Source organism: Nyctibius grandis, chromosome 6 (genome assembly GCF_013368605.1).
Source record: "Nyctibius grandis isolate bNycGra1 chromosome 6, bNycGra1.pri, whole genome shotgun sequence".
Classification (NCBI taxonomy): Eukaryota; Metazoa; Chordata; class Aves; order Nyctibiiformes; family Nyctibiidae; genus Nyctibius; species Nyctibius grandis.
In genome coordinates this window covers 56122972-56148611 of record NC_090663.1, presented here as the reverse complement: position 1 = coordinate 56148611, position 25640 = coordinate 56122972, and the positions used below count along the sequence as shown (strand labels likewise).

At 41.7% G+C, this 25640-nt stretch overlaps 1 protein-coding gene across 2 annotated transcripts in view; it reads right to left on the bottom strand.

The window, feature by feature from the left end:
- Positions 1-7658: 7658 nt before the first annotated feature.
- Positions 7659-25640, bottom strand: part of GRID2 (glutamate ionotropic receptor delta type subunit 2) — a 774093-nt gene continuing 756111 nt past the window's right edge. For both annotated transcript variants that reach the window (XM_068403567.1, XM_068403569.1), the window contains 2 exons: positions 12178-12418; positions 7659-8081 (listed from right to left, as the gene is read on the bottom strand). In XM_068403567.1, the coding sequence (XP_068259668.1) occupies positions 7659-8081; positions 12178-12418 (664 nt within the window). The remainder of the gene's footprint in view (positions 8082-12177; positions 12419-25640) is intronic.

Genomic DNA, 25640 nt, shown 5'->3' with positions numbered 1-25640 from the left:
CCTATCTTTTATCTTGATGTAGGAAAAACAAAGCCTCGTGTGTCCCTTAACAGCAATACCTTCTGTATTGTATAGATAGTCTAACAGGATTTTTTTTTTTATCATACAAAGTGTTTTAGGGAATCCTGTTTTGTTGGGGGAGGTGGGGGGATGAGGAGAAGAAAACTTCATCTGCAATTCCTAAACCTGCAAAGATGTAAAACCAATGCAAGCAACAGCAGATATTATTCAGAAGGGTCTGTAAAAGTTAGAGCAAGACAAACCATTCCAGTGTTGCCTGAGCACTATTTCATAAAGCAACATGCTTTTCTGTTACACTACATCAATTTCTTGCTGTGTTTGCTGCCACGCCGCAGAGACTATTCCTTAAAAATGTGTCAGATAGTAGGAGCAGTGAGTAACCACATTATTAGCTTTGTTCACAGTATTTTCTTTCTTTCTCCTGTTCCCTTGTGTGTAAGCAAAAGAATTAATTAGTAACAACATGGGTCAGCTGTGATTAGTCTTACTGTGGTCCACAGTGAATATTCATATGCAGGGAATATTCAAAACCAAACAAGACCTCCCCACTGTGTGTGTGAAGAAGCATGTCCCTGGCCGGTGGGGGAGAAAGGCAAGCTTACCCGCGGTGGCAGGGGGACAATGCACTCACAGGGCTGCCCACTCCCCCCTTTTTTTTTTCCTGGAACTTGACAGGGACACGAGCTAGACTGGCAGAGCGAGGCAAATATAACACAAATAACCTGTGAGAAGGGTGGTGTGTTGTGTTTTTTTCCCAACTGTGCTTTTTAATTTCTAGCAGTTGTCTAACATTCACCACCTTCACACAGGCTCCCAGGCAAAATGCTTGCCACAGCATCTTCTGGCTGCACTGAGTGAGAAAGGAGGGTCCCTCTGCAGTTGAGTTAGGGCAGTAAGCGGCATCTCTGAGCCTTTCTTTGCGTGGCAATAAAAGTTAGATTCAGGTGGGACAATTTCCTATATGTAGAAGGAAAATATGATATTTCCATTCATGAGGATGGTTCCTGTGGATGTTTGCAGATGGGGCTTTGGGCCAGTTGATGATACATCCCGTACATAGTCAGAGAGCTGACAGGAAAACCTGCATAGTTAGAAGGGGCTGCTGAGAAAGTGAGGGCTGGTTTGCATCTCCATGGCTTGCCACAGTTTTCCAGTTATGTCCCATCTATAGTCACGTACCAGCATGAGGGACAGGGATACTGCACTCTGAGTAGCAATGACGCTGCCACAGCCCACAGCCCTGCAGGGAGGGAAAGGCAGGCAAAGCTCGGCTGTCCAGGTGTGAACCCTCAAATTAGGGGTGGGAGGCACCTTTGCCCTGATGTAAACACCGCTTTCCTTTCTCCTGCTCTCCTTAGCCTCCTCTGACTCTGGTGCTGGATTTGCAAATAAAGCTGCAGTTAATTTTTGTTTTGGCACTCCACAGCAGTACGTTATCCCATGTTGTGTTGGCGCATCACCCACTTGGAACAAGGAATAGGTGTCCTGGTTTGGCCCAAACCAGGCCAATTAGCTTTAAAGAAACCAAGGTCACTGCTAAATTCCTCACTGCTTACGAGTGAAGAGCCGAAGGGGGGTCACACCTGCAGGGAGGAGCAGACAGGGCAGGTGACCCAAGATTGACCAACGAGGTATTCCATCCCATACATGTCATTCTCACTTTCCTATTTATCGCTAATGCACTGCCTCCTGGAGGTGGGGCCCAGGAGGGAGGGGTCCTCCTCTCTTCCACTGATTGGTACCAGCTTTGCCAATTCTCCAGTTAAAAGCCTGCAGGCGTGATAGCAGTGGGAGCTACTGCATTTTCCCCTCTGCTGGTGCTGGGGGGAGCAACTCTGCCTAAGGAGGATTTCCAAGCTCTCGATCTTGGTTTTGTATATGTTTGTATATATTTGATTATTTCTATTATTATTATACTCTTTTTCATTACTATAGTTTATTAAAACTGTTTTAACTTTCCAACCCATAAGTCTCTCTCCCTTTTCCCTTTCCCTTCGGGTGGGGGGGGGAGGGTTAACAGAGAGCGTCTGCCATCGGGTTAATAGCTGGCCCAGCTTTAAACTGTGACAGGAGGACGCAAGCATTTTTTTTTTTTTTTTTTTTTTTTGTTGGAAGGGGGAAAAAATTATCCTGCGTTGAAAGAAACATTTGCCTTGCTAGTGCTGGTAGGAATAATTAACTCCAGGAGCACTGAGCTGTCATATTATGGTGGAGGGGTGTCCTGTGCTTGCTGGGCTGCAGGTAGCTTTCTTTTTTCCACTGGTATAGCAGTTATTAATCCCAGGCACTGTGCTGCAGGAATTTGTACCGAGGCACATGCGGTCACTGTGCCTGTTCACGTGTGCCTTGCTTTGGACAGTGTGACCAGCACCTCTGTGGAAAGCTCCCTGTTGTGGGATGCTAACTTGGTGCGCAAAGGCCTCCTGCCCGGGTACGTGGCACTCTCTAGCTGCTGGTGGGCTCACACACCGCTTCTGGTGGGAGCGGGGGAGAAAAGTCTGACCTGTGTATCTGCCTCTGTTGCCCTGCTTAGGAGCCTCAGTTATGTAGGTAACAGCCGCTGCTGTTCTTAAGGGGCCAAACCTGGTCTGAAATGACTGCTGGGGCAGGAGCAGCGATGGCATTGTGTCTCTGGCCTGTGAACAGGACAGCTGTTGCCTCTTCCCACTGTCAACCCACACGGGTGGTGCAACCTTCTCCTTGGCTCCCTGCTTGCCTCTCTCTCACCCCAGTATCCTCAGCTAAAAGTCCTTCTCTGAGGATTCTAGGAGGAAAGATTTATTTTTTTGCCTTACAGCAATGAACTAGTTCTAAGACACTGAATTCTTGCTTCTGCCTCAAATTTCCTGTGACCTTGAGCACAGTAGTTACTGACCTGACAGTTCAGTTTTCCGGCTGTAATATTTTCCTTCCTTCTGATGAATGTTATAGAAATAAATTCTGTAGTACACGCAAAGCGTCATGCCACTGTGATGAATAGGGTGGAGGGGCAGATTTTGTAAGTCTCAACAGACAGTAAATTTATTTTTATAACTATACTTCTTGAAAGGTATTTTTTTTCATGAAATCCATGGCTCCTGTAATTTTGGGACATTCGTACAGTTTTTTGGTTAGGAATTCATTGGGCTGTGAGTCATTCTGCCTGCACTAACCTTCCTTTGGAGGCTATTTCTGACCTCATGAACGACTCCTTGTGTGAGACGTGACAAGCTGGCAGGTTGTGATGATGCGTTTGCGGTTGCCTACCGGTCTTGCCGTGACACGTGGATGCGTGTGTTCGTGTCCCAGTGTTTATCAAAAACTTTGTCTATGACTCATTCTTAGAAGCAGATACTTGACTTTGACACTTATTTCACAACAGCTCTGCAGAGTGAAGAGGCAACACGGGTATCAGGACTGAGAGAAAAATGGGTAAAGCAGGGCTCTGTTGGCATGACACCTTTGTTGTTTTGGAGACTTTTTTCGTTAGTTACACCCATGAGGGTGCATGCAAGAAGCTGGTTTACTTTTCATGTCATCACCTTTGTGCAGATTTGAGAAATTAAATTTATCTGGAGTGTTAACCTCCAGTGTGCCATACGGACCCAGCTACAGCGAGTGCTCAAGCACAGAATGGCAGCTTTGCGTTCTCATCTCTTTGTAGCATCCTACATGACTTGGGAAGAAAGACAAAAAGATACTTCTAAAAAATTTGATCTATTTAGGGAAACGATACTAGCACTTTGCTGTGTGAAAGCAAGAGGGAAACCCAGGCAGCTTTGGCTCTGGTTGTGCTGCAGCTGAGCCAGTGACAGCTATAATCATTCACTTGATTGGCACAGCAGGACTATTGTTTATCTCCAGGTATTTCACCTTTGGTCAACAGAAACATCTCACTGACTGGTTCTTTGAAATCAGATAAATATGTTTTCTTCCACTGCTCACTTTTTGTTTGCAGCTGGTATGTCAAAATGGTTGTGTGACTGGAATCACCACGCAAACAACTCATCCTTATATACAGCTGGCTTGTATTTCCAGCAGAGCTACTGCAGCAGAAGCACTTGGCAGTCTTTCACACTATTACTTCACTGGAATTTTATTTAAAGAAAGGGAGAAGTGTCACATAGGGTTTGCCTTAATGTAGCCTATTATAGAGAGTACATAGGTAGTATCTGTAAAACTACCCAGCTCTAGAGATGTGTGTCTGTGAGCATGACAGGGACAATGCCTATGTTAAAGTGAATGACTTATGATGCCAGCAGGACAGCACTTTCCAAGAGGTCATGATTACTTTACAGATCGGGAATAGCCTAAAACTGGGCCCTTGATCATGCAAGCATCTTTGTGGCTAAGGGAACCCCTGCTAGACACACTGTAATGTGCATAAGGGTAGGGTCAGTGTCTCAGTTTGCCATAGCTCTGCCTCAGAGGAAATAAGTAGAGCTTGCCTCTTGGCTGATTTTTATGAAATAATAAAAGTAGCCTGATTATAAAAGCTTCTGGCATCATGATTTAGTGCCCACTGACGTATGAGCCTGCAGCCAGGCATTGTGCAGGCACCTTTAAATTTTAACCTCAAGTCACTTTCAATAATCTAACTTCCTTTAGATTTTTGTGTTATCTGGATTCAGATTTGTTTTAAATGTAGCAATGAGTTGAGGACTCTTTCCACTGCATTTTTGAAATTATAAAGTGAAATCCCATAAATGCCTGCTAAGCTTAATAGAAAATTGCAAGAGGTCAAAAATATTACTAAGTAAACGAAATATACTGAATGTAAAAAGCCAGCAGACAAACTTTGGATGCTGCAAGTTAAACCATCATGGCTGATGTTATTGCAGTACATTCTGCATGACTTATTAATGACAAGGCCATTAAGTTTAACACATTACTGAAACTTAAGGATTGAGAAGACCATAATGAAATATGGGCTAAATTCTCTCACGCTAAAACTTTTGTCAAATCTAAAGGCAGCGTATGTCCTGTATCAGAGCAAACTAACTTCTGTGCAAATAAACACAGCAGAATGTGATTGTTTAAAAATAATGACCATGTTCCAAGAAAATTCCTAGATTACACTAAAAAGGATGGAGGTGGGATGTGGTATTTCTACAAATCCTGTCCTATACATGTCACTGCCAATGAACTCTCAAATAATTCTCCAAAATGCTGTCCGTATATGTTTTCTGAAATCTAAGCCTGACATTGATAAACATGGTAAATCTTGGTGATTTCCATGGATGCTCTACACTGAGCTGACTCACAGCAGCCTGGCGAGCTTATCCCATCTCCATGGGCTAAATCCCCTTCAGTAATGGTGTGGCAAAACAATTTACGCGTGGACACCTTGCCACAGACCGAAAATCCCACAGCACTCAGCAATTAAACAGGAGGAAACGTGAGTTTAGAAAACAATTTTATTAGACAAATTATTTAGACAAATTATACACAGAAAGCTCTGCCACTTGTAACTGAGGCCTCCAAAAAGTGTTTTGTGTATCTGTATAATAGGCAACACATCAAAATAGGCCTATTTTAAATATCGTACATGGTTAACAGGTTTTTTAATAGCTAAAATCACTGCAACATCTGGTATGTCCCTATGTAGCTTGTTGGAAAGAAATTGTCTTTTTTTTTTTTATTTTTATTTTACTCAGAAGTGTGGATGAGTTCATGAATGTTACAAGTGGGAAGCAAGTTGTGCATGCTTTTAGACACTTGCTACCCTGGAAACAAAATGGCCTTTTGCATGATAAGAATTTGTTCTGCCTTACACAGTAGACAATATTTGAAGATTTAGTACAAAAAACAGTGACAGTACAAGATGCTCCCCCAGAACAGAATTAGCATCAAAATAGAATAGATCCAAAGAATATACCTTTTAATTTATCCTAAAGCAAATCACATAGGCTGATTCCTATTAATCCTAGCCAAAGAATGAGTTAGGTTAAAATAAGTATATGGTTGCATTAAAAACAAAACCAAACCAAACAACTCACAGGATAAACTGCTTGCTTTCTACTTAACTGCATTTTAGTTTTAAGGATTACAAATTGAAAGCTCTTCCTACATTTCTAACAGGTAACAGTGTTACTTTAAAAAGCTGGTGCCGAAGTGGGCACTGGTTTTGCTCTCACTGCTGTTCTTTCTCTTGTTCTATGCAGTTGGCACTAATGTAAAAAATACATAGCTCCTCTAAATCTAACTTAACGCATAAAGGGTTAAAATGAGCGCCTGTCCATATTTTTTTCTCCTTAGAACCATACGTGATCATAATTAAGGCCACATCTGTATTTCTTGAGGGCTTTTTTTTTCTCCACTAATACCATTATTGTATTGATCAACTGTACTGATTTGGGAAATAATTTATTAACCTTTGATCTATGTTTAAACTTCTCTAGGAGTTATACTAGTTGTTCGTGAACATGGTATACCTAAGAGAGAGTTCCATTCGTCTAATTAATTAAAAGTAAAATTATCAAGGTTAGCCTTATAGAATGCTCAATAGCCAATGCAAACCTAACCAAAGGAGTTACATCTAGGTACAAATGTTAAATTGCCCTGGATGTTCTAATAAAAAGGTATAAAATATGCTCTGTTGGCAAATGATGCAAGTCAGAATAACGTTAAAGCAACCTGTCTTTTCTATATGAAAAGACCCCCTGCACTGTACATCTTTCCTGTATACAATATATTTTTACTAAAGCTTTATTAAATGAATTGCAATAGCAACGGCTGCCATTTTATAACTATATATACATGTATATGTATATATATATACACATACCTGCGTGTATATATGTATATATATATATGTATGAGATACTAATTTAACACAACAGAGGCTTCTGCCATATGATACAGTTTACTGTACATAAGAAAAACTTTTAACACTGTACAATCACATAAAGGTCATATGCACTGTTGCAGTGCAAAAGTAGATTTAACTGTAGTCTTTACTGGCATAGTAATGGCTTTTTGTAATCCTACAAAATTGCATTCTCGTATTATGGGGCCTGAATGGTCTTTTAACTTCATTTGTTTTGATTTATTTTTTTTCTTTTTTTTTTTCTTTTTGCCTTTTTTTTTTAATTTTTCCATTTTTTAAACTGCAGGGTTTGCCTTTGGTCCACAGTTAAAAGGACACACAGCAGTGGAGCGCTGACTGGATGCAGCAGAATACATGAAAAGGACTTAAGTTATTGCAATTATAGTAAAAAAAGGCAGTGGGGGAGGAGGAGCGAATGCCCTTCTGTAAAGTAATCCTCAGGGTTTTTCTATGCATGAGTTGCTGTACGTTTCCTATATTTAAAGTATACGAAAAGCCTGAAGTAACCAAAACCTAACGTGGTGATAAACCAAAGAATAAGTGATTCAAGTAATAAAGAGAATAAGCGGAGATAGAGGAGACCAGACTGAGAAAGCAGAGAAGAGGAGGAAGAGTTGTTACTAATAATCCTGATTCTTAAATAAAATAAAAGAAAGGAAAAAAAAAACCAAACAGAAAATAACCCCCAAACAAACTAAAAAAAACCCTCAAAAAACAAAAAATAAGGAAAAGAAAAAAAGGTTACATCCATGTTAGTCCCACAATATTACAGCTGCTCCTTGCAAAGGGAGTCCTAAAAAAGAAACAGTGAAGAAACTTGGTCTTTTGCTCAGATGGAGGTGCCTCGGTCTGGGTCACTACCAATATTCAGCCCCAGAGTAGGAGTTGGTTGGTAAGGGATAGATGACATTGTTTTGATGGGGCTTCTGAAAAAGCCTCCGTTGGGTGCCCTGTGCCTGAAAGGGCCAGTTCGGTGCTCGGGCACACTGCTGAAGGAGAAACCCGAAGCGGCTTTAGCAGACAGCGTGCGGCTCAGAGTCTGGATCTGTTCTGGTATGAAGGTGGTTGTGGTGATGTGAGTGTTTCTGAAGTCACTGATTTGCTCCAGTGCCTGACGTGTGGGTAAAGTGTCAATGTCCAGCGGGGTCAAGTCAATCGACGAGGTGGAGAACTGTTTATGGGGACTGTCGTCATCTGTGCAGAGGCTGTTCACGCGCCTGTGGAGGTGCTCCAGGTCGATCTCCTTGTCGTCCTGGGGAATGAGAAAAACGAGAGGCACCGCTCACCATCGCCATTTGTGCTGGGCTGCAGCTTCACAGTGCGATCAGAACTGCTCGGGAAGCACAATGCACAATTAACTACAGCTGCCTGTTGCCTGAGGGCCTCTCTGAATGTCATCAGCAAACACCCCCACCGCCTGAAGCTGGGTGGACCAAGCCAAATTGAGGCAGACCCTTACACCACAGCTACTTTCAAATCCTGAATCCGAACAACAAAGCTCCAAGCGCTACCAGCAGGTTTCCGTGAGGAAACGCCAGGCCTGGAGCTAGGTGGGTTGGACTAGCAACAGGCGAATAACAGTAAACTTTGTGCCATGAAAGCAAAGCATAATCTCAAATGCTTGGGATGATGCCAGTTCTTCAACTCCGCAATGAGGACTAAATTTGGGTGTCTACATGGGAGGTTCTGAGGGATCAGGTTGCCGTCTTTGTCATCCTCTCAGGGCTTAGGAAAGGGCTAAAAACATCTCAGGTTGTTTTTGCCTTTATAATATAAATTGTGGTGTAGAAAAGCTGAACTTCCAAACAAAAAAACAAGCACTGGTGACTCATTGACATCACACAGAAAGGAGTACACCAGGCAATTTTAAATTACGATGCCAACAGAGGGATTAATTATCCCCTTACTTACAAAGAAGCAATTGCATTGATTCTGATGGAATTACACTCTCGTGAGTGAGAAGAGAAGGTGGCCTGGGGTATTTATTATAATATACCATCCCTCCTCTTACCTCTGTCCCTTTTCCTTCTTAAATCTCTCCTCCCAGAGAACTCAAACAAGTTGGTTTGTTATAATTGAGAATTTAAAAGCACAGAAGTTAAAAAAAGAGGAGAAAGTCCTGGGTGACACAGTAAATCACCTGTATCGTGCATACATATTTTTACTGAACTGCAAAGCTTAATTCAAAGCGGCATTAAGTATACATGTTACAGGGGTATTCCCTTAGTCTAGGTAGTACAACTCACTCAGAACAAAAACCAGTTTCAACTAACCTTAAAATTTACCTTAATCTCTGTGAAATCTACTGGCTCTTCCAGGCCACTAGAAATATCTCACACTCTAGGACCGCACAGAGGATAATTAGGCAGCCGATAGATGTGCACTGATGACTTCCAGCCTTGATTACTGCAATTCAATGACTGGCTTGATCCAGAGCTCCCTGAATCAATGGCAAAACTCCTAGTGTACCAAATGGGCTTGAGATCCCTCCTTTGTCTAGGAATGAAGTCAAGCACTCTGAAAAAGTCCATACCTAGAACAAACTGCAGGAGTTCATCTGCTTAGCAAAATGGATCACCAAATATTTGCACTGGTACCATGCTGAACACAGAGCCCGACTGGAAGGAAACTGACAGACCAGCTTCCCTCTGGGATTTTATCATCTGAGGCCAAGGACAGGGAGACAAACTAGGGGAAAAGGGGCAGGGAACAGGGCATCAGGGATCTCCCAGGGACTGGTTGGTCACTGACTATAGAGGCTCTGGTCGGAGCTCATCACGGGAGGGAAAAAATGCATTGCTCGTTTCTTGGACTTAGCTTTCTGTCTATAGTTTATTCACATGTGGACATAGACATGGATGCACATCACAACCACACAGGTGACACCAAAACCAAACGCATTCACCAAACGCTCTCTCCTAAAACTTTGGAGCTGCATATGGATGCAGGAGAACTGGGCCGCATTGGAAGTTACAGAAATACACAGAGGCTTCGTTAGCATGTGCAAGTCATGACTATGTCTCTGAGGGACAGTCCTAAATATTTTGGGTTTTTCTGAGTTTTTTTTTGTTGTTTGTTTTTTTTTTCTTTTTAGATTTTGAAAAACATACAAACACTGTAATTTAAAATGCCAATCGGGAAACAATTAGAATTTCATAACTTCTGAGCCTCTATAAGTTACTCAAAATATTCCTCTTCTCTTACAGAGATGCATTTGGGGCTAGGGTCAGACCAGTGGAAATATATAAGCAGTGGTATTTTCCCATGCTTAGCCCACAACCCGATCTCCACCCAATCGATACACCAAAATGAGACCCACTCACAGTAAGATTGTGCATATCTCCACAATATGATCTTTCCTCTTCTCTCTTGTGTGATCAGTAGTGAAATATTCAGCAGTTTTCACATTTAAATTATCATCAGGCTTCAGAGTCAACATCCCATTGAGATTACTGGGGCGGTTCATACTTCTCTCAGAGCTACCGTTTAAGGCTGTCTGCAGACTCAGGCAGACATCACTGAATGGATTACTTCTGGTACACGACCAAAATGTTATCTTCACAACCATAAGACAATTTTTTTTTTTTCAGTATAAATGCTTGCATTCTGGAGCACAAGATGGCAGCCACCAGGAAAAAGGGTTGGTTTGCTGACCACAAACTGGCCCAATCTGACCCCCGACTCTGGACTAGTGGCCTGGAAGAGCCAATGGATTTCATGGAAGCTAAAATGAATTTTAAGAAAGTTAGTTAAGATGTATTTCTTTGCTGAATGACCCCCACATCTAGGATAGTGGGGACATTCAGCACATACGTCCACGTTAAACTCAGTTTCGAGCCAAGCTTTTCAATTTAGTGTTGAGATGTAATTTTAAATGTTAAGCTGATGTCCACGTAACAAAGATCAAGGAGGCCAAATTATACCATGTGTGGAAAGTATACACTTGAATTTCTCTGTGTTTGAAAATTGAAATAGGAAATTTTATTGTTATATAAAATATCCAGGTTGTTTTTGCCTTTTCCTTTGTTATTTATTTTTATGTTTTGCACCAAATAAATACAAAGTATCAAGTTCTGAAAGTTTGGGTAAACAGTAATCTAGTAAATTTTATAATTTTTAATAATTTACCATTTAAAACTATATGGTTTCCATTCCTGAGAAACCCAATTTAAAGTCTAGAGATTTTTTTTTTTTTTTTTTTTTTTAAATAGTGGTCTGGTCCAGATCTTGAACAAAAAAAAGCTTGGGAATTAAAACAGGTAAGAAAATTTTAAATGTATTCTAACATCTGTGCCAATGCTGTCTAATTAGGTAGTGTAATTAATCCTGCCTGATTACACAGCATTAGATTAGCAGGAATAAACACAATGGAGAAACTGCAGAGAAAGTGAGACCACCGCACACAAATGAACAGCAATACCTCACAAGCTACACAGATGTGTCTAAGCTACACAGATAGAAAAGCTATAATTGATAGTGCTACATTAAAGATCATATTTAGGTTCAGCTTTGGGCATCGCTGCCAAGTACTTTATAATATCTTTTTTTTTCCCTAATGTTTTTTCTAGTATCTTGTAGAGGTAAAGACTTAATTGTGAAGGTAAGAAATTTGTTGTAAGACCGCATAAGACTCAGATGGCTGGTAAAGGGACAGGTAGATTGCCACGGGAAGGAAAACAATACACATGCAGGTGTAGAAGCAAACTCATCTCCGGCATAAAATAACATATCTCCCCGTGGTCTCTATCCAAGATTTTCTGAGACAAGTCTGCAGTAGAATTCAGACATAAGTCTGGCCTGCATCTGAAAAATCTAACGTACTCTTGCTTCCCTGGACTTCAGATTAAATAACAAGAACTGAAGTTCATGGAAGTCGCAAGAGGTTAACATTTCTGAAAATAAGGACAAGCTTATTTAAGAAGCTAACTGCTGATTAAAGGGCTAACCTTTGTGAATCTATTTTGAAAGACTCAGCCACTGAGCTTAGGGGATATATTTTGTAAGGAGACGTCAAGAAACCTTTGAACTTACTGGTGAGAATTAGCTCTCACCAATGGGAATAATAAACTATATATTGATGTATTAATAATGTACTATTCTACAAGTAACAGTTTGTGTTTTACTCAGAATAGTTGCATATTTATACATCATCAATATATTTTTTTTTTCATTCAAGCTTTTCTAGAAAGAATAGTTAAAGCGATTTTGAGGAACAACATTTACCTTAAAAAATCAGGAAGCTAAGTACATTTCTCTGAATTTGTTTCCCCACCCTCTCTAATGCTATAAATTAAAGGCAGCAATCTTTAGGCATGAAAATTCCCCAGGAGAAATGGAGGGTCTAATACCTCTTTTGATGGAACTCGGGAGCCTTTCCTTTTATTCCACCACGTTTCCAACATTGCAATGAAACAGGATAGGAGAATCCCAGCAGCGAGGATGCAGAAAACACCTGCAAAACTTTTTATGTCCAGGGCACCTCCTTTCTGTTTGGTATCCACAGATGAGTAAAGATCACATTGACCATTCTTTGGCCACCACTTATGCTTCAGTATGTCCATGTCGCCGTTCTGCTGCAGCTCCAAAATCCTTGAGGAGAAAGCACAGAGTCAGGGGTTACAGTGGGGTGGTGGAGGTGGCACCTGAGAGCGTGAGGATGTAATCCAACTACTTGCAACCTTCCCATGTGTCTCGGAAAGCCAAGCAGCTGATGAATCCAGACAGACTGATTTAGTCAGAAAAGAAAGCCAGAATATGGGGTTGTCTGTAAGACTGAGCGCATGGATACCTATGCTCCACTCTAGATACAGGAAAGCACATACATGTCTCTCTCTCTCCTTTTAAGACCCTTAATGAAAATGCTTTACTTAATATACTGTATTTTCTTAACTGGCTTTCACTACAGACTATGTCAATTGACTTTTGCAGTGCATTAGGTACTTGACAATATATATCTTCCATTTTAATCATTGGAGAAGAGACATTTCAACCAAAAAAAAAAAAAAAAAAGGAAAATACAGTTCAGATGTACCACAAGATACACGTTACCTTATCGTACACTGATCTTCATCAGGTTACCTACCTGATGCTGTGGAGAGAGAGCAGAACTGTATTAGTTGCAGTCAGTAAAGACCTAAACTAATCTTGCTCAGTGGGAGCGTGTGACCTGCTTGTAAGGGATTTTCACAGGAAGGTTCTTTGCTGCAGAACTGACTCATCCTTGTACCTACATACCCAGCCCACTGCCAAAGATTTACTGGGCAGCTTGCAAGGCCAACGTATTTAGCTAGACTTCCTGTGGGGTGAACAGTTTGAGAAACGAGAATTTTGTTTGGAAGAAGATTTTTGTATTTAATTGATTTATTCCTGAGGAGAGTGGGTTTTTTTTTAAAATCATCCGGAAGTGACTAGACGAGCAGCTGGGTGCATCTGGTTACCCAAAATAAAAACTTCAACAATTACACTTAGAAAGAATAAAACGGGGGGAATGTTTTCCTTCATGTAATAAATTTGTTTTTCATTTCAGTGTTGAAAGGCAAACAATTACTTGTGCAATCGTTTGACACAGCATGCAAAAAATCCAAGTGTATACAAACTGGCAGAGGTCTGGGATGTTGCTACCAGAGACTGTACTGCATCGAAGCAGGAAGAAAAGCTGTCCCACTGACTCAGGGCTACCATAACAGCTCACTGCAGTGCTCTACCTCAACCTCAGAAAAATAACCTATTATGAAAGGGAGTTTGAATGCACCTCAGAAGCACAGGGCAACTGCTCTACACAGACATCATTTGACCTCTAATGCCACTTGAAGGTAGTCATGTCAATGAAGCCACTAAATTTTCTAAATGACCATATACTTATGCTGTGGTCCTACCAGGAATGGGAGACTTCATGCAGCCATCAGTGGCTTAAACCCCAGCACAGCTCTGAAGTGAGTTTCTGCTTCCTACCTAGGAGTACAGAATCACAGAATCAATCAGGTTGGAAGAGACCAACCATTGCCCTGACACCACCATGTCAACTAGACCATGGCACTAAGTGCCATGTCCAGTCTTTTCTTAAACACATCCAGACATGGTGACTCCACCACCTCCCTGGGCAGCCCATTCCAATATCTAATAATCCTTTCTGAGAAGAAATTCTTCCTAATGTCCAACCTGAACCTCCCCTGGTGAAGCCTGAGGCTATGTCCTCTTGTCCTATCACTAGTTGCCTGGGAGAAGAGGCCAACTCCCACTTCACTACAACCTCCCTTCAGGTCACCTCTGAGCCTCCTCTTCTCCAGGCTAAACAACCCCAGCTCCCTCAGCTGTTCCTCATAGGTCAGACCCTCCAGACCCTTCACCAGCTTGGTCGCCCTCCTCTGGACTCGCTCCAACACCTCAACATCTTTCTTGAAGCGCGGGGCCCAGAACTGGACACAGTACTCAAGATGCAGCCTCACCAGTGCCAAGTACAGAGGGACGATCACTTCCCTAGACCAGCTGGCTACACTATTCTTAATAGAGGCCAGGATGCCATTGGCCTTCTTGGCCACCTGGGCACACTGTTGGCTCATGTTTAGCCAGCTGTCGATCAGCACCCCCAAGTCTCTTTCCGCCGGGCTGCTCTCTAACCACTCTTCCCCCAGCCAGTATGTCCCGTGGCTGAGATCCTGACCTTTTCAGAAGGGAACTGCTCATCCACCTCTGTACTGTAAGGTGCACAGTGCCCTTGAGGAACAGACTGCAGGTGACACCTGTGGCTTTGGAGATGCCTGAATCACCTTGTTCACATACATAGCTTTGTGTTTATAAGAAGTGGGACAAATTCTGTGCAATGCCTGCTGACAAAACATTGCTGAAGGTCCAGCCCTGGAGAATGGCGAACAACATTAGAGTTGCCTGGGCTATATTTTGAATTGTCCCAAACCCAATGCCAACGTAGGGAAGCCCCATCCCGAAGCTTCCGGAGTGGGCAGGGATAAGCCAAGGATGGCAGGAATCTCCGTTCTGTTGCAAGAGACAGAATAGCTGTTATGAGACATCCATGTTCAGAGGAGCTTTGGAGACACGGAGACCATATGCAGGATTGCTGTCATTGCTGCCTACAGCTGCCTGTTAGGAGTCTGTAGAGAAGGTGGAGCCAGATCCAGTGACAGGAAGAGATACAACTGGGACAAACTGGAACACGAGCAATTCCAACGGGATAAAAGGAAAATGGGAGAGGTCAAACACTGGAACAAAGAATTTGTGGCATCTCCATCCTTGGCGATACTCAAAGGCCCACTGGGCAAGGCCCAGAGCAACCTGACCCAACTGGACCTGCTTCGAGCAGAGGGCTAGGCTTGAGACCTCCGTAGGTCCTTTCCTACCGTAATTACTTCTCTGCAACTGCAAACACAGTCCATATGCTACTCTCTATCATGGCATGCAGTGCTTACAGACATAACTCACTTGAATTCTGGTTCCCACTGCCCTAGCATCCTGCATTAGGACTTAAGTGAGTATTTTGGCCCAAATATTCCAGTCTGTCAGGTTAGTTGGAGCAGCAGATACTCAGCATAAACATTTGTACAAGTTCTTGTGAAGTAATAGAAGATTAATTTTTGATGCCCAATCCAAACCTGTGGCATATGTGTTTGTATTTAGGAATTGCTGTACTATCTACGCAAGGCAGTAACAGACGACATTGTGGGGCTTATTTCTTCCAGCAGCAGCTCTAATCCCTGAGCAGGGCTATTTTCTCTCTTTTATTCAGTCAGTAATAGAACGAACCATCCAAATGATTGCTCTGTTCTCACTAATTAAATGATTCTTCACTTGTCAGGATAATTCCTGATTACACAAGACATCTTTTCAACAATAGGCATTTGCATAAAGACACTGAACTTTAGCTTGTTCCTTAACAGAGATTTATTCCTAATTGTACCCCTGGTAATTATTGTCAGTTTTCTTTATGGATGTAACAAGTAAGTTCAATTATTTAAGGAAAACATAAAAAAAGGAGCAGAGACCAGGGATAGTAATTGTATCATTACATGGAAAAGCTTGAGAAATGTAAAGCTTATAATGGAACCTTGTAAAACTGCAGCTGAAAACAGATGTTGAGAGATAAAATACATATCAAGAGAAATTATAAGAGTATGACTATCTAACTATATTAACTTCATGCAGAGAAAAAGGGAGATCCCGCTTCTGTTAGACTTTGTAAACACTTTTGTTTCTGAATTCACTTGTTTGTGGAACCAAAATAACAGTTAACATATTAAGAAGATTTAAAACTACCAACCTGCTCCTAGTTATGAAACTTCCTATTTTTGTAGCACATTTTCAGAAATGAAAATCGTACTTTTATTGAAATTCCATGAAAAACAACACGAGAAAGGGAGGTTTCTTGCAAGGCACTGCTAGGCTGGCGTGCTGCAGGAGCTGCCCACACGATGGCACTCCTGCCATAGAAATACAGGGTTTTGCTGCGGTTTCTGGTGGGTGCCCTTCTACGATCTAATCAGATACCTATTGGGTGGCAGACACTACGATCAGTTTGATATTTGATTTTCAAATTTAGTAAATGACTAAAATAATAGTACATTAACTAAATTCTCTGAATGACAATGATGCGCTAAATGCCATAATTCCAGCAAATACCTATTTTCACAAGTCCCAGATTCTTAAAACTGAACTTTTCCTCGACAGCCTTGGCTCCTTTGAGCCTACTGTATTGGTGTGGAGTAGTATTGCAACACATAAGCCAGTAGTAAGAGTGGTGGAAAGTAATAAGTAGAGTGCATGAGTTCCTGCTGTTTTGAAATACCATAGTCTTAAGAAGCTTACAAAATAAGCCTATATATTGAAATAAACTGATTTGTCTGAAAAACATGACCTTTAAAACTTGCTTATGGATAGAGTGAGGTTTTTAATATATTTTTCTCTAGCAGGCAAACTGTTACGGTAACATTTTTCAAGGCAATGATGTAAAGTTATTAAGCTGCACAAAAGAACATTTGCATGCACTTCAACTAATTTGGCCCTGAATTCACAGTGCCGAGTGATGTCTAGTGGATATAAACGCAGAAAACTAAACTGCCTGTGGTTTCCAAATCTGACAGTGATGTGAACAAACCCTACTGCATCAACGGGAATAGGGCTGGATTCAACTCAGTAACTACGTACTTTGCTGCTGGCAATGAAATGTAATTACTCCTGCAAAATACCCAAAGATTAAAAAACCCAACTTATTATGATAGCAAGGTGTCACAAATGCTACAAAATTGAGACATCTGTGACAACACTGTTTTTTTGATTTTCGTTTACTCTGAGTTACCAGTAGTGAGCAAGAGACACAACAGGCCATTTACAATGAGATCAGAAACGCCAGTGCACGGTCTGAGATGCTGAAGGTTACCGACTATCGTCTTCCTGCACCAGGAACGTGTTATCCAGAGGGATAACGTCACCATCGGCACTGACAGAGAGGATGAGATGATGTGCTACTCTGGCTCTGGTTTCCAGGATCAGGCTGCTGCAGAGAGGGGGTGCACAGAGCTGTGCAATGAGTGCCCACTGTCAAAAGGGGGAGACAAAGTAAATTAAAAAAAAAAAAAACAAAACTATTTGTGTACCTCAGTGGGCTGTGCCTTGGGGGCCTGAGGCAAGGTCCCAGCCCTTGTGCCAGGTCCCAGGGAGCTCTTGGGTAGCTGGCACAGGTCACGTTTGGGAGGGCTTGGTGCCTGCAGATGGGTCCAGGTGGTTAAGAGAGCTTCAGTAACTTCTCCAGTGGCTAGCCAAGACTCAAACTCCTCGGGCAAAAGCTCCACACCGGAGCTTTTCTAACAAAAATCTGGTGCCAACTCTTTGTAGAGTTTAATTTCCTTCTTGTAAAACAAGTTATAAAACTAAGCTGATTTGTGACCGTGCTTCAGTTATCAAAGTAGACAGGTAGGAACACACCGGAGAGGGTGGTGGTGGTGTGTGTGTTTCAGTGAAGTGACTGCCTAAATCTTTCTTATTCACAGCAATAACTGGAGTGGTTGCCAACTCCCTGTTGCATCCCCCTGAGCAGGTTTTAGGCAGCAGAGCAGCTTTCACCAGTGCCACCTGTGAGGCCTTGGTGCTGGAGAGAAATGGCTGCTGCCCAGCTTGGCTTGCTGCCTCCTGCCTGGGGAAGAGGCAGTCCCAGCCATGGGGAGGGAAACAGGGAATAAGGACACATGCAAGTAGGAGGCTCTTGGGGGGGTCCTTTTCACCTCCTCCCCCACCAGTGGCACCTCATTATCTCACTGAGACCTGATGAGTTTTCATTATTTTGACCTTATCCATGAGGCCTTGCAGGAGATGCACATTGATCCTCAAAGCCTTGACTTTGATGCTATCCCTAGTCCCAACAAATATTGTCATTCCTCAGCTGCCCAAAAAATCATTTTTGCATCATATTACAGCCATGGACCATTATGAAGCTGCTAAGGAGAGTGAAGGATGTATCTGTATTCAGTAGGGGAATATTCCTGTGCAATTTTGTCTTGCTAAACACACAGAATAAAGAGATAAGGAATGGTCAGAAATAAACTCGTGTTTAGAAAGCTGGTGGGAAGGTGTTCATCCAGAAATGGCTGCTTACCCAGCACCAGCTGCACTACCCAGTTAGCCATGCCTAGACCTAAGCCTAGAATTAAAAGGGGCACCAGATCATTGTAAAATACAGCCCAGAGGTGAAGGAGGTGTGATAAGGTATAGGTCAGAAGTAGTTGTCCTGGGGTGAAAGAAAGAGGGGAGCAGTGCCAGTGCCTGCTCCTGAGAGGGCTGAGGCGATGCTAGGGGAGCTTGCAAGATGAGCAGAGCACCTGGAGGCAGACAGATCATTGCTATTCCAGTCCTTCCTTTGACTACAGGTCTTGATATCTGTAAACAAAAATGCTGGTTTTGAAGAGACTGTTTTCTGGTTTACTGTGTGGTTGTTTTTTTTTTTTAAGCCAGTATTTTAATGAGCTGCCAATCACGAGCTCCATGAAAGGAAATTTTTCACACCAGCCAAATGCAGCTTGGGCTGCCAGATTAGACGAAGTCTTGCTTCCTCTCCACCCATTCCCACTGCTTAACCCAGTGAAAGAGCACCCTTGGGGCCAGCTGTGATGCCAGATTTCTGGCAGGGACTCCAAGCAGATTTAAACTCGAGTAACTTGTGCTCCACGAGGGCAGGCAGGCAGTCACCTTCCGATCTGCCCTTCAGCAGTGCTTGGTGTCACTCTGCTGTCGCTAGGAAGTGAGTAAGCAGAAACAAGGATAAGCGTCTCACCTTCTAGATATGATATAAGAAAGAGTAGTAAACCAGACCTGCTGTTGAGCATTAAGGATTTGCATATCAAACAATTTAAAAAGAGAGAAAGCAGCAGACCTTCTGTTTTGCTCAGCAATAAACCGTTAGCTTCAGAAAAAGCAGCACTCATGACTTGGATCCCATAAAGTAGTATGGCTTTGTTCAAATTAGTGAACTTTTTACTTAAATCTGTTAAAGTTACATAGACACTCTCTCTCAAATACAGAAGGCTAAACTTACATGAAACAGCACCTGCAGTAATAAGAAATAAGATACTAACTATATTTATTATATAGCTGTGGTGGAATTTTATAAGGATGGCTCTATAATAGTTTTATTAAAGCTGCATAGTTTTGCTGAATACTAACAATTCAGAAACGTAGGTAAAGACAAAAATCAAGATATTCAAGGTCTTCTGCTTACTTTTAATACAGAAAAAGTTGAGGTGAGTTTAACTGCCCTTTCACTATGCAGATCTTTCCTGCTTAGGAGCAAGTGGCAATAAAGTATTAGTACCTATTTATAAATCCTAAGTGACAAGAGAACATCTACAGACAGTCGCATAAATATCGAGTTCATTAAGCTCAGTGCTGTTATGGTAAACACCAAATTAAGTCACTATGGTGAGTGATGGTACCTTATTAAAACAAAGGAATGTGCTTTCACAGTATATTGGTTCCTGTGCACTACCTGTATTCCAGTCCTCTTTTAGAAAATTACTTGAAAAATTACAGTTACTAAGCTTTATGAAAATTCAGTACTTCATGGCCACATGAATGCCTGGGGCCTAATTTTCCTCTTGCTTTCATCACCATAAACCAAAAGCACGTCCATGCACGTGAAGGCAGGGACAGCTCATGGAGTCTGCAGAACAAAGCAGACTTTGATGTGCTCCCTGCAGCCAGGACAGCTCTGCACCTCCTCTCCTCAGTTTGCACTGGGAAAGGCTGTCTTGCTAACTGCCATGCTTCCAACATCATTTCCGAGATCCAAAGATCAGCTGTGATGTTGCACGTGATTGCTGCAGAACAGAGATAGCACTCCTTCCTAGAATGACACTGTCTTCAAACTGTCCCCTGCAATAATGCTTGTGCAACACCAGAGGCAGTCATAAATGACATGTTGATTATACAAGGAGACAGTATGATTACATACATACAACTTGAAGACTTGGCTCGCAGGTTCCAAGCTGCATGTAAGCAAATCGGTAGCTCTTTTCAGAACTGATTTCACACAAAATCAGGAAGCCCCAATGTCCAAAGTCAGCGGGAGTTTCACTATTAACTTACAGACAGCAGAGACCAACATAGAGCACACTTGGGGACCCAACCCTTCTGGTTAGGCTGTCACAAAAGTGGCATTTGTCTGCATCAGTAAAGGATACCTGGATTAGCCAAAAATGGAAAGCTTGGACAGTGCCCTTTCAGTCACCACACACTTCTTGGACGTCTTTGTCCCAAAATCTCAGCTGGCTGAGCATTTTCTCTGCTTGTCAACTGCCTCTTACCTGAGAAGCCCTGTGGTTCACAAGCTATGTAAAGAATTGCTTTCCTGCTTAGCAGGAGAAAGCAAACAATTGAAAAAAGTACTTTAGTTTGTTGGTTTTTTTCAAGAGTGAGATGCAAACGGACACTTATTTGAGTCAATTACTATTTAATGTATCTCATTCTTAGATTTTTTTGAACACAAAGTGATAAACACCAAAAGTTTTCATTAAGAAAACAACAAAATGAAATATTAGAAGATTTTTCTTGTCTTAAGGAAAAAAAATATTTTTTAAAAAATAGATCATAAGGAATAACTAACTAATCTGTTTAGACTATCTGTTGATGTCCTATGATGATAAATAAACAAGGAGTTCACTGAACCTGACCTAGCGCTGAATGAATATGCAAGCCTCATCTTCAGCTAAGAAGCAATTACATGAGAAATCAAATTACTAACATGATTAATCTTAAGAGTTGTGGTGACTATTGAACTTTAATTTTTATATATTGTATATGTTTATGCTACCTTTAAAAGTCCAGCGCTCATTACAGCTATGACAATATGATCTTTGCTAATATCAAAGTTGGGCTCCAATGAATTGATAACAGGCAGAATGAAAACAAGCCAAAAAGATTCAAGAGAGCTGAAAAGGAAAAGACAGTAAATCCCAGAGAGACCCAGGGCATATCTACAGCCAGAAAGGGAACACCTTGGGTGGTCTTTGAAAATGTCAGCATCATCCTTAAGCACACTGTGATATTTGGGTTATTGGGTGCAGGAAAAGATCTTTCACGTTAGTGCAAGAATCTGGAAATTATCATCTTTGCTTGGAGTCATGCTTCAGGCAGGGCATTCTTATACAAACTACCTATATGCACATTTTGAGAAACAGAAGACACATCAGTCACATTAAGTCCTGTTAACTGACAGTCTAGAACAGCCCATTTTTAAAGTAAGAGATCTAGATGACACTTGCATATTTAACATTTATTTGACATTTACTTAAGCAAAAATGATAAAATACATAGCTGATGATTCTTTCAGTTTTTAAAATTGTTTGTCCAGTGCTTTTTTTTTAAGCCCTTAAAAATAAAAACCAAAACCTTCAAAATTTTCTTTTAGATAGTGTTTAAATGAATTATTTACATGGCTTGATTTAAGTATCATAATTTGGATTATAAAGAATCCAAATCAATAGTTCAAAGCAATCTTCAAGGTGAACAGAGTTGCTGATAGAATAGGAGAAGCTAGTCAGATAAATACAGAGTCTGAAGATCAAATCACAGTAATATGCTTTGTGTCTGAAATTTGACATTTAAAAATATCTCAAAGGCTTTTATCTCCTAGGCACCTGGTTATAGTAGTAAAAGCTTCCCAGATCCATTCCCATCCAGGGTTTTATACATACTGGGGTTTGAAACCAGTACTTCTGAACATGAGCACTGCACTAAACAGCCTTATAGATTAATGTTATACTGAGGAGAGTCCTCTCCAAACAATCCTTTGGACACTGAAAGTGAAAAAAAGTTTAAGGTATCCCACACAATATATTAGTGCTCCAAAATTTATTTCGTTAATTTTATTTGTTCTCCCAAGCAAAAGTGTTTCATAGAAGTACCATTTCTAGAGACACCCCCAAAATACGCTCTTTCTTTAAAGCCTCTCTCAAATCATACTAATGAATACTCTTCAAATCTACACACAGAAGTATAGTAGCTATCTAGGGAAGCCACAGGAATTGCCACAATTCTGCTTAGGAAATTGAGAGTCCCTGCCAAATTTACAGAAGACACCGAAGAGCGAATTCGACCACCCTTAAAGAAAAAAAAAAAAAAAAAAAAAGATTTCTTGTGCTAAATCTCCTTGCAGTTTGAGAAATGGTATCCCTGCTGTTCAGGCTAAACACGTGCAAACCACACTTGTGACACAAGCCTGGCCCAAATTACAGACAGATCTGCCTGAGATGGGGGCCCCTGGAATTATTGCCTAGGGCACCTCGGCTGCTCTGGGGCTAGCTCTGCCTACTTTCCCTTCCAAAGCACAACAGGTAAGCCTTCCTCAAAGACACGAGATCATAAATTTCTCTACCTTGATGAGCATTCAGATCTTTTAACCTCCCCTGGGTGTAGAAGGAAATAATGGAAGATTAATACAGCTCTGCAAGCAAAGCAGCTGCCTGGCTGCTGTGCTACACTCAGTCTGTGCACAGCCCTAACTGATGCAATGCGTTGCTGCTGCCTTTCACAACCACGTTGCTCTTATGTATGGGGAGATAAGCTAGGAATTGGTCTAGTTGCTCTTCTTCACCAGACCTAGTGATTACCTTCAATAACACATCAGCGTGCCAGACTGCTGACCCTCTGTCGCTTTTCTGCCGACAGGAGAGCTTGCTGACAGATATTGAAGACAGAGCATCTTTCAGTGCCCTTGCAGGACTACCAGCAATACACAGAGGTGAAGCCTGGCACAGAAGCCCTGCTAGCTACTGGGGATTACAACAGTTAATAATTGGTGGTTTATTGCCCATCTTCTACTGCAGTGTGTGCCTTGAGGGGCTGCAGTCTACTTTGCATGATAGGAATCAGGGCTTTAAGCAGCATGGTGTTTACTTGCAGGATCACACTATGTGAGATTTCCATATTACAGAGGAGTGCTTTGATAAGAACAGAGTGCCATACAATCCGGATAAAAATCTGCGTGAGGACCGAGTGTTTATTCTGTTTATAAAGTCATTTCCCTGGTGATGCTGCAGTTTTGCAAGAGCTGCAGCCACCTAGCTTGGCTGTATTCTTGTCTCCCTAACTTTGCCTAATCAGGTGCTCTGGTCCCTTCTGCATGGCAACAAGCAAGGGCTGAACCTGTTCACCTGCGTAACGTCTTTTTTTTTTTTTTTTGCCTCTGGGTTTTAGTGCTTTGGAGCAAGGCAGCACAATCCAGACCTACCATTACTTTCGCTGCTGGACGAAGCAGAGCAGAAGGAATTGGCAGGAGGATCTGAAGCTTTGCATTTCACCTTGTACTTTTTTTCCCCTCAAATCTAGGCCCATATTATTCACACAGACTTGAGGGATGTCTGTTCTGTGCAAACCAAGTTTGTTAGGCAAAATATACATGCAGCAAAGCCACTAGCATACCTAAGTCTCAAGTCAGAAATGGCAGCCCAAGCAGAAGCAGGAGGAAATAATTGCTTTTCTTTGCAACTAATCCATCCAGGTCAGAACTGAGACTTTTTCACAGAATAAGAAGAGAAAGAGAGTAAGAGTAAGCAGAGTGAGATTAAGTTCTTGCCACCTCCAGGAACATAGCCCTCATGCCCTATATTTCTAATATTTCATATTGGAGTGTCTAATGATTATATTCAACAGCAAACATCCAGAACCATAAGTTAGGAACAATGTAAACAGGAAAAGTTTCAAGGAGTAATCTCAAGCTCAATTTTTAAATGGAATGTTTTTAAAAAAATAAAATCAGCTTCCTGACAAATCAATAGTACAATCTGTTTTTTTTTTTAAAACTCCAGAATGATTTTAAAGCATTTGACATTGTGACAAAATTTAGTGATTTTCATGAGGAATTCTGCCTTCTTTCACTGCATATCTTGAACATCAAAGCCCACATGGTTAAACCAACTAGTTTTCTTACATTCTGTTCTTAAAAGTAAGCAACACAATTTCAGTATTTATTTTTTTCAGTCCTAGAGCCCCTAATTGTTTCTCAGTGTTTGGGGGTTTTCTATGTTTTTAGAAGTGTGGGGTTTTTTTTCACGTCTCACCAATCTATTGGCAACTGACCTGAAGATTATATTCCATTCAGCTCAGGGGAATAGGAGACGTACGAAACATAAGCTTGCACAGCAATGACAGCACACATCATTTGTACCCTAAAAGTGTTTTACAGCTTGACCAACCAAATCTGCAATTACAGGAGATGCTTTGAAGCAAAAATCTTCCATAGTCAGCCAGACCGGATAATGGGCACACTTACCCTCCTTTGTTGTACCTACTGCCACTTCTTTTATAAAACGATTAATACCCCTTGCAGTCATGCAATTTCTACCATCCAAATCTCAGAGGAGGAACCTTGGGAGCACTAAGTGAACCTTTCCTTCTTTCTCCCTTTCCTCTCTTCCCAGCAGGCACAGCCCACAGAGCAGCTTCCACAGGGGCCACTGGGTTGGGCTTGCTTGTGCTCTCATACACAATCCCACAGCAGACTGGTGTGGTTCACTGCTACTGACAGAAGACAATGCCAGGGTTTGCCGTTTAACATTGCAAAACTTATCCCATCATTTTCCTGTGCTTTGTGCCAGATAAACTGTGGCCAAAAGAAATAACCCCAGAAATAAAACACAAGGTGCTCCCAGGTGCTGTTCTATCAACACCTCTCCACAGAATGCCAATGGCTTTGTAGGGAATTTAACAATTTTATAGTGTAGGTCAAAACCAAGTGAGACTTGGCATTGAGATTTAATTTGGATAAGCCAGTGAGCCTGCTCAGACGATCTGTGCATATCTTTTTCAAGATCAAGGGCACGAGGTCAAATTCTGCAGCTTCTTTTTGATAGCACAGAGAAGCGAGCTCCTCCTTTCTGCCGGCAGAGGCAGATCCAAGAGCTGGACGAGTGCTCCAATTGCTGCATCGCTGCATGTTGCTCGGCTCAGAGCACAGGGCAGGTTTGGTGGCAACCAGGTCCCATCAGAGAGTCTCCCTAGCAAGGTCTGCTGCAGTCAAAAGTAGAGTTTGGAGGAGAGATGCAAGAGAAAGGGAGCCATATTAAAAAAAATAAAGTCTCCAAAGTTTAGAGGAAGAATCAAGACTATCCCAAATTCTCTTGAAGAGCTGTCTGGCAGGAGAGATGGGAGTGTGAATGGTGGGATATTCCCAACCCTCATTTCCCAGTTTCAGAAAGTAAAAGTTTATTTGTGGGAGGGCAAAGGAGGATATTAACAGGTTCTTATTTTTATCCAGCTAGTTCACATTTCTCTACCTCTGTGTCAGACTGAAAATTAGGATTCCACCGAATGGACC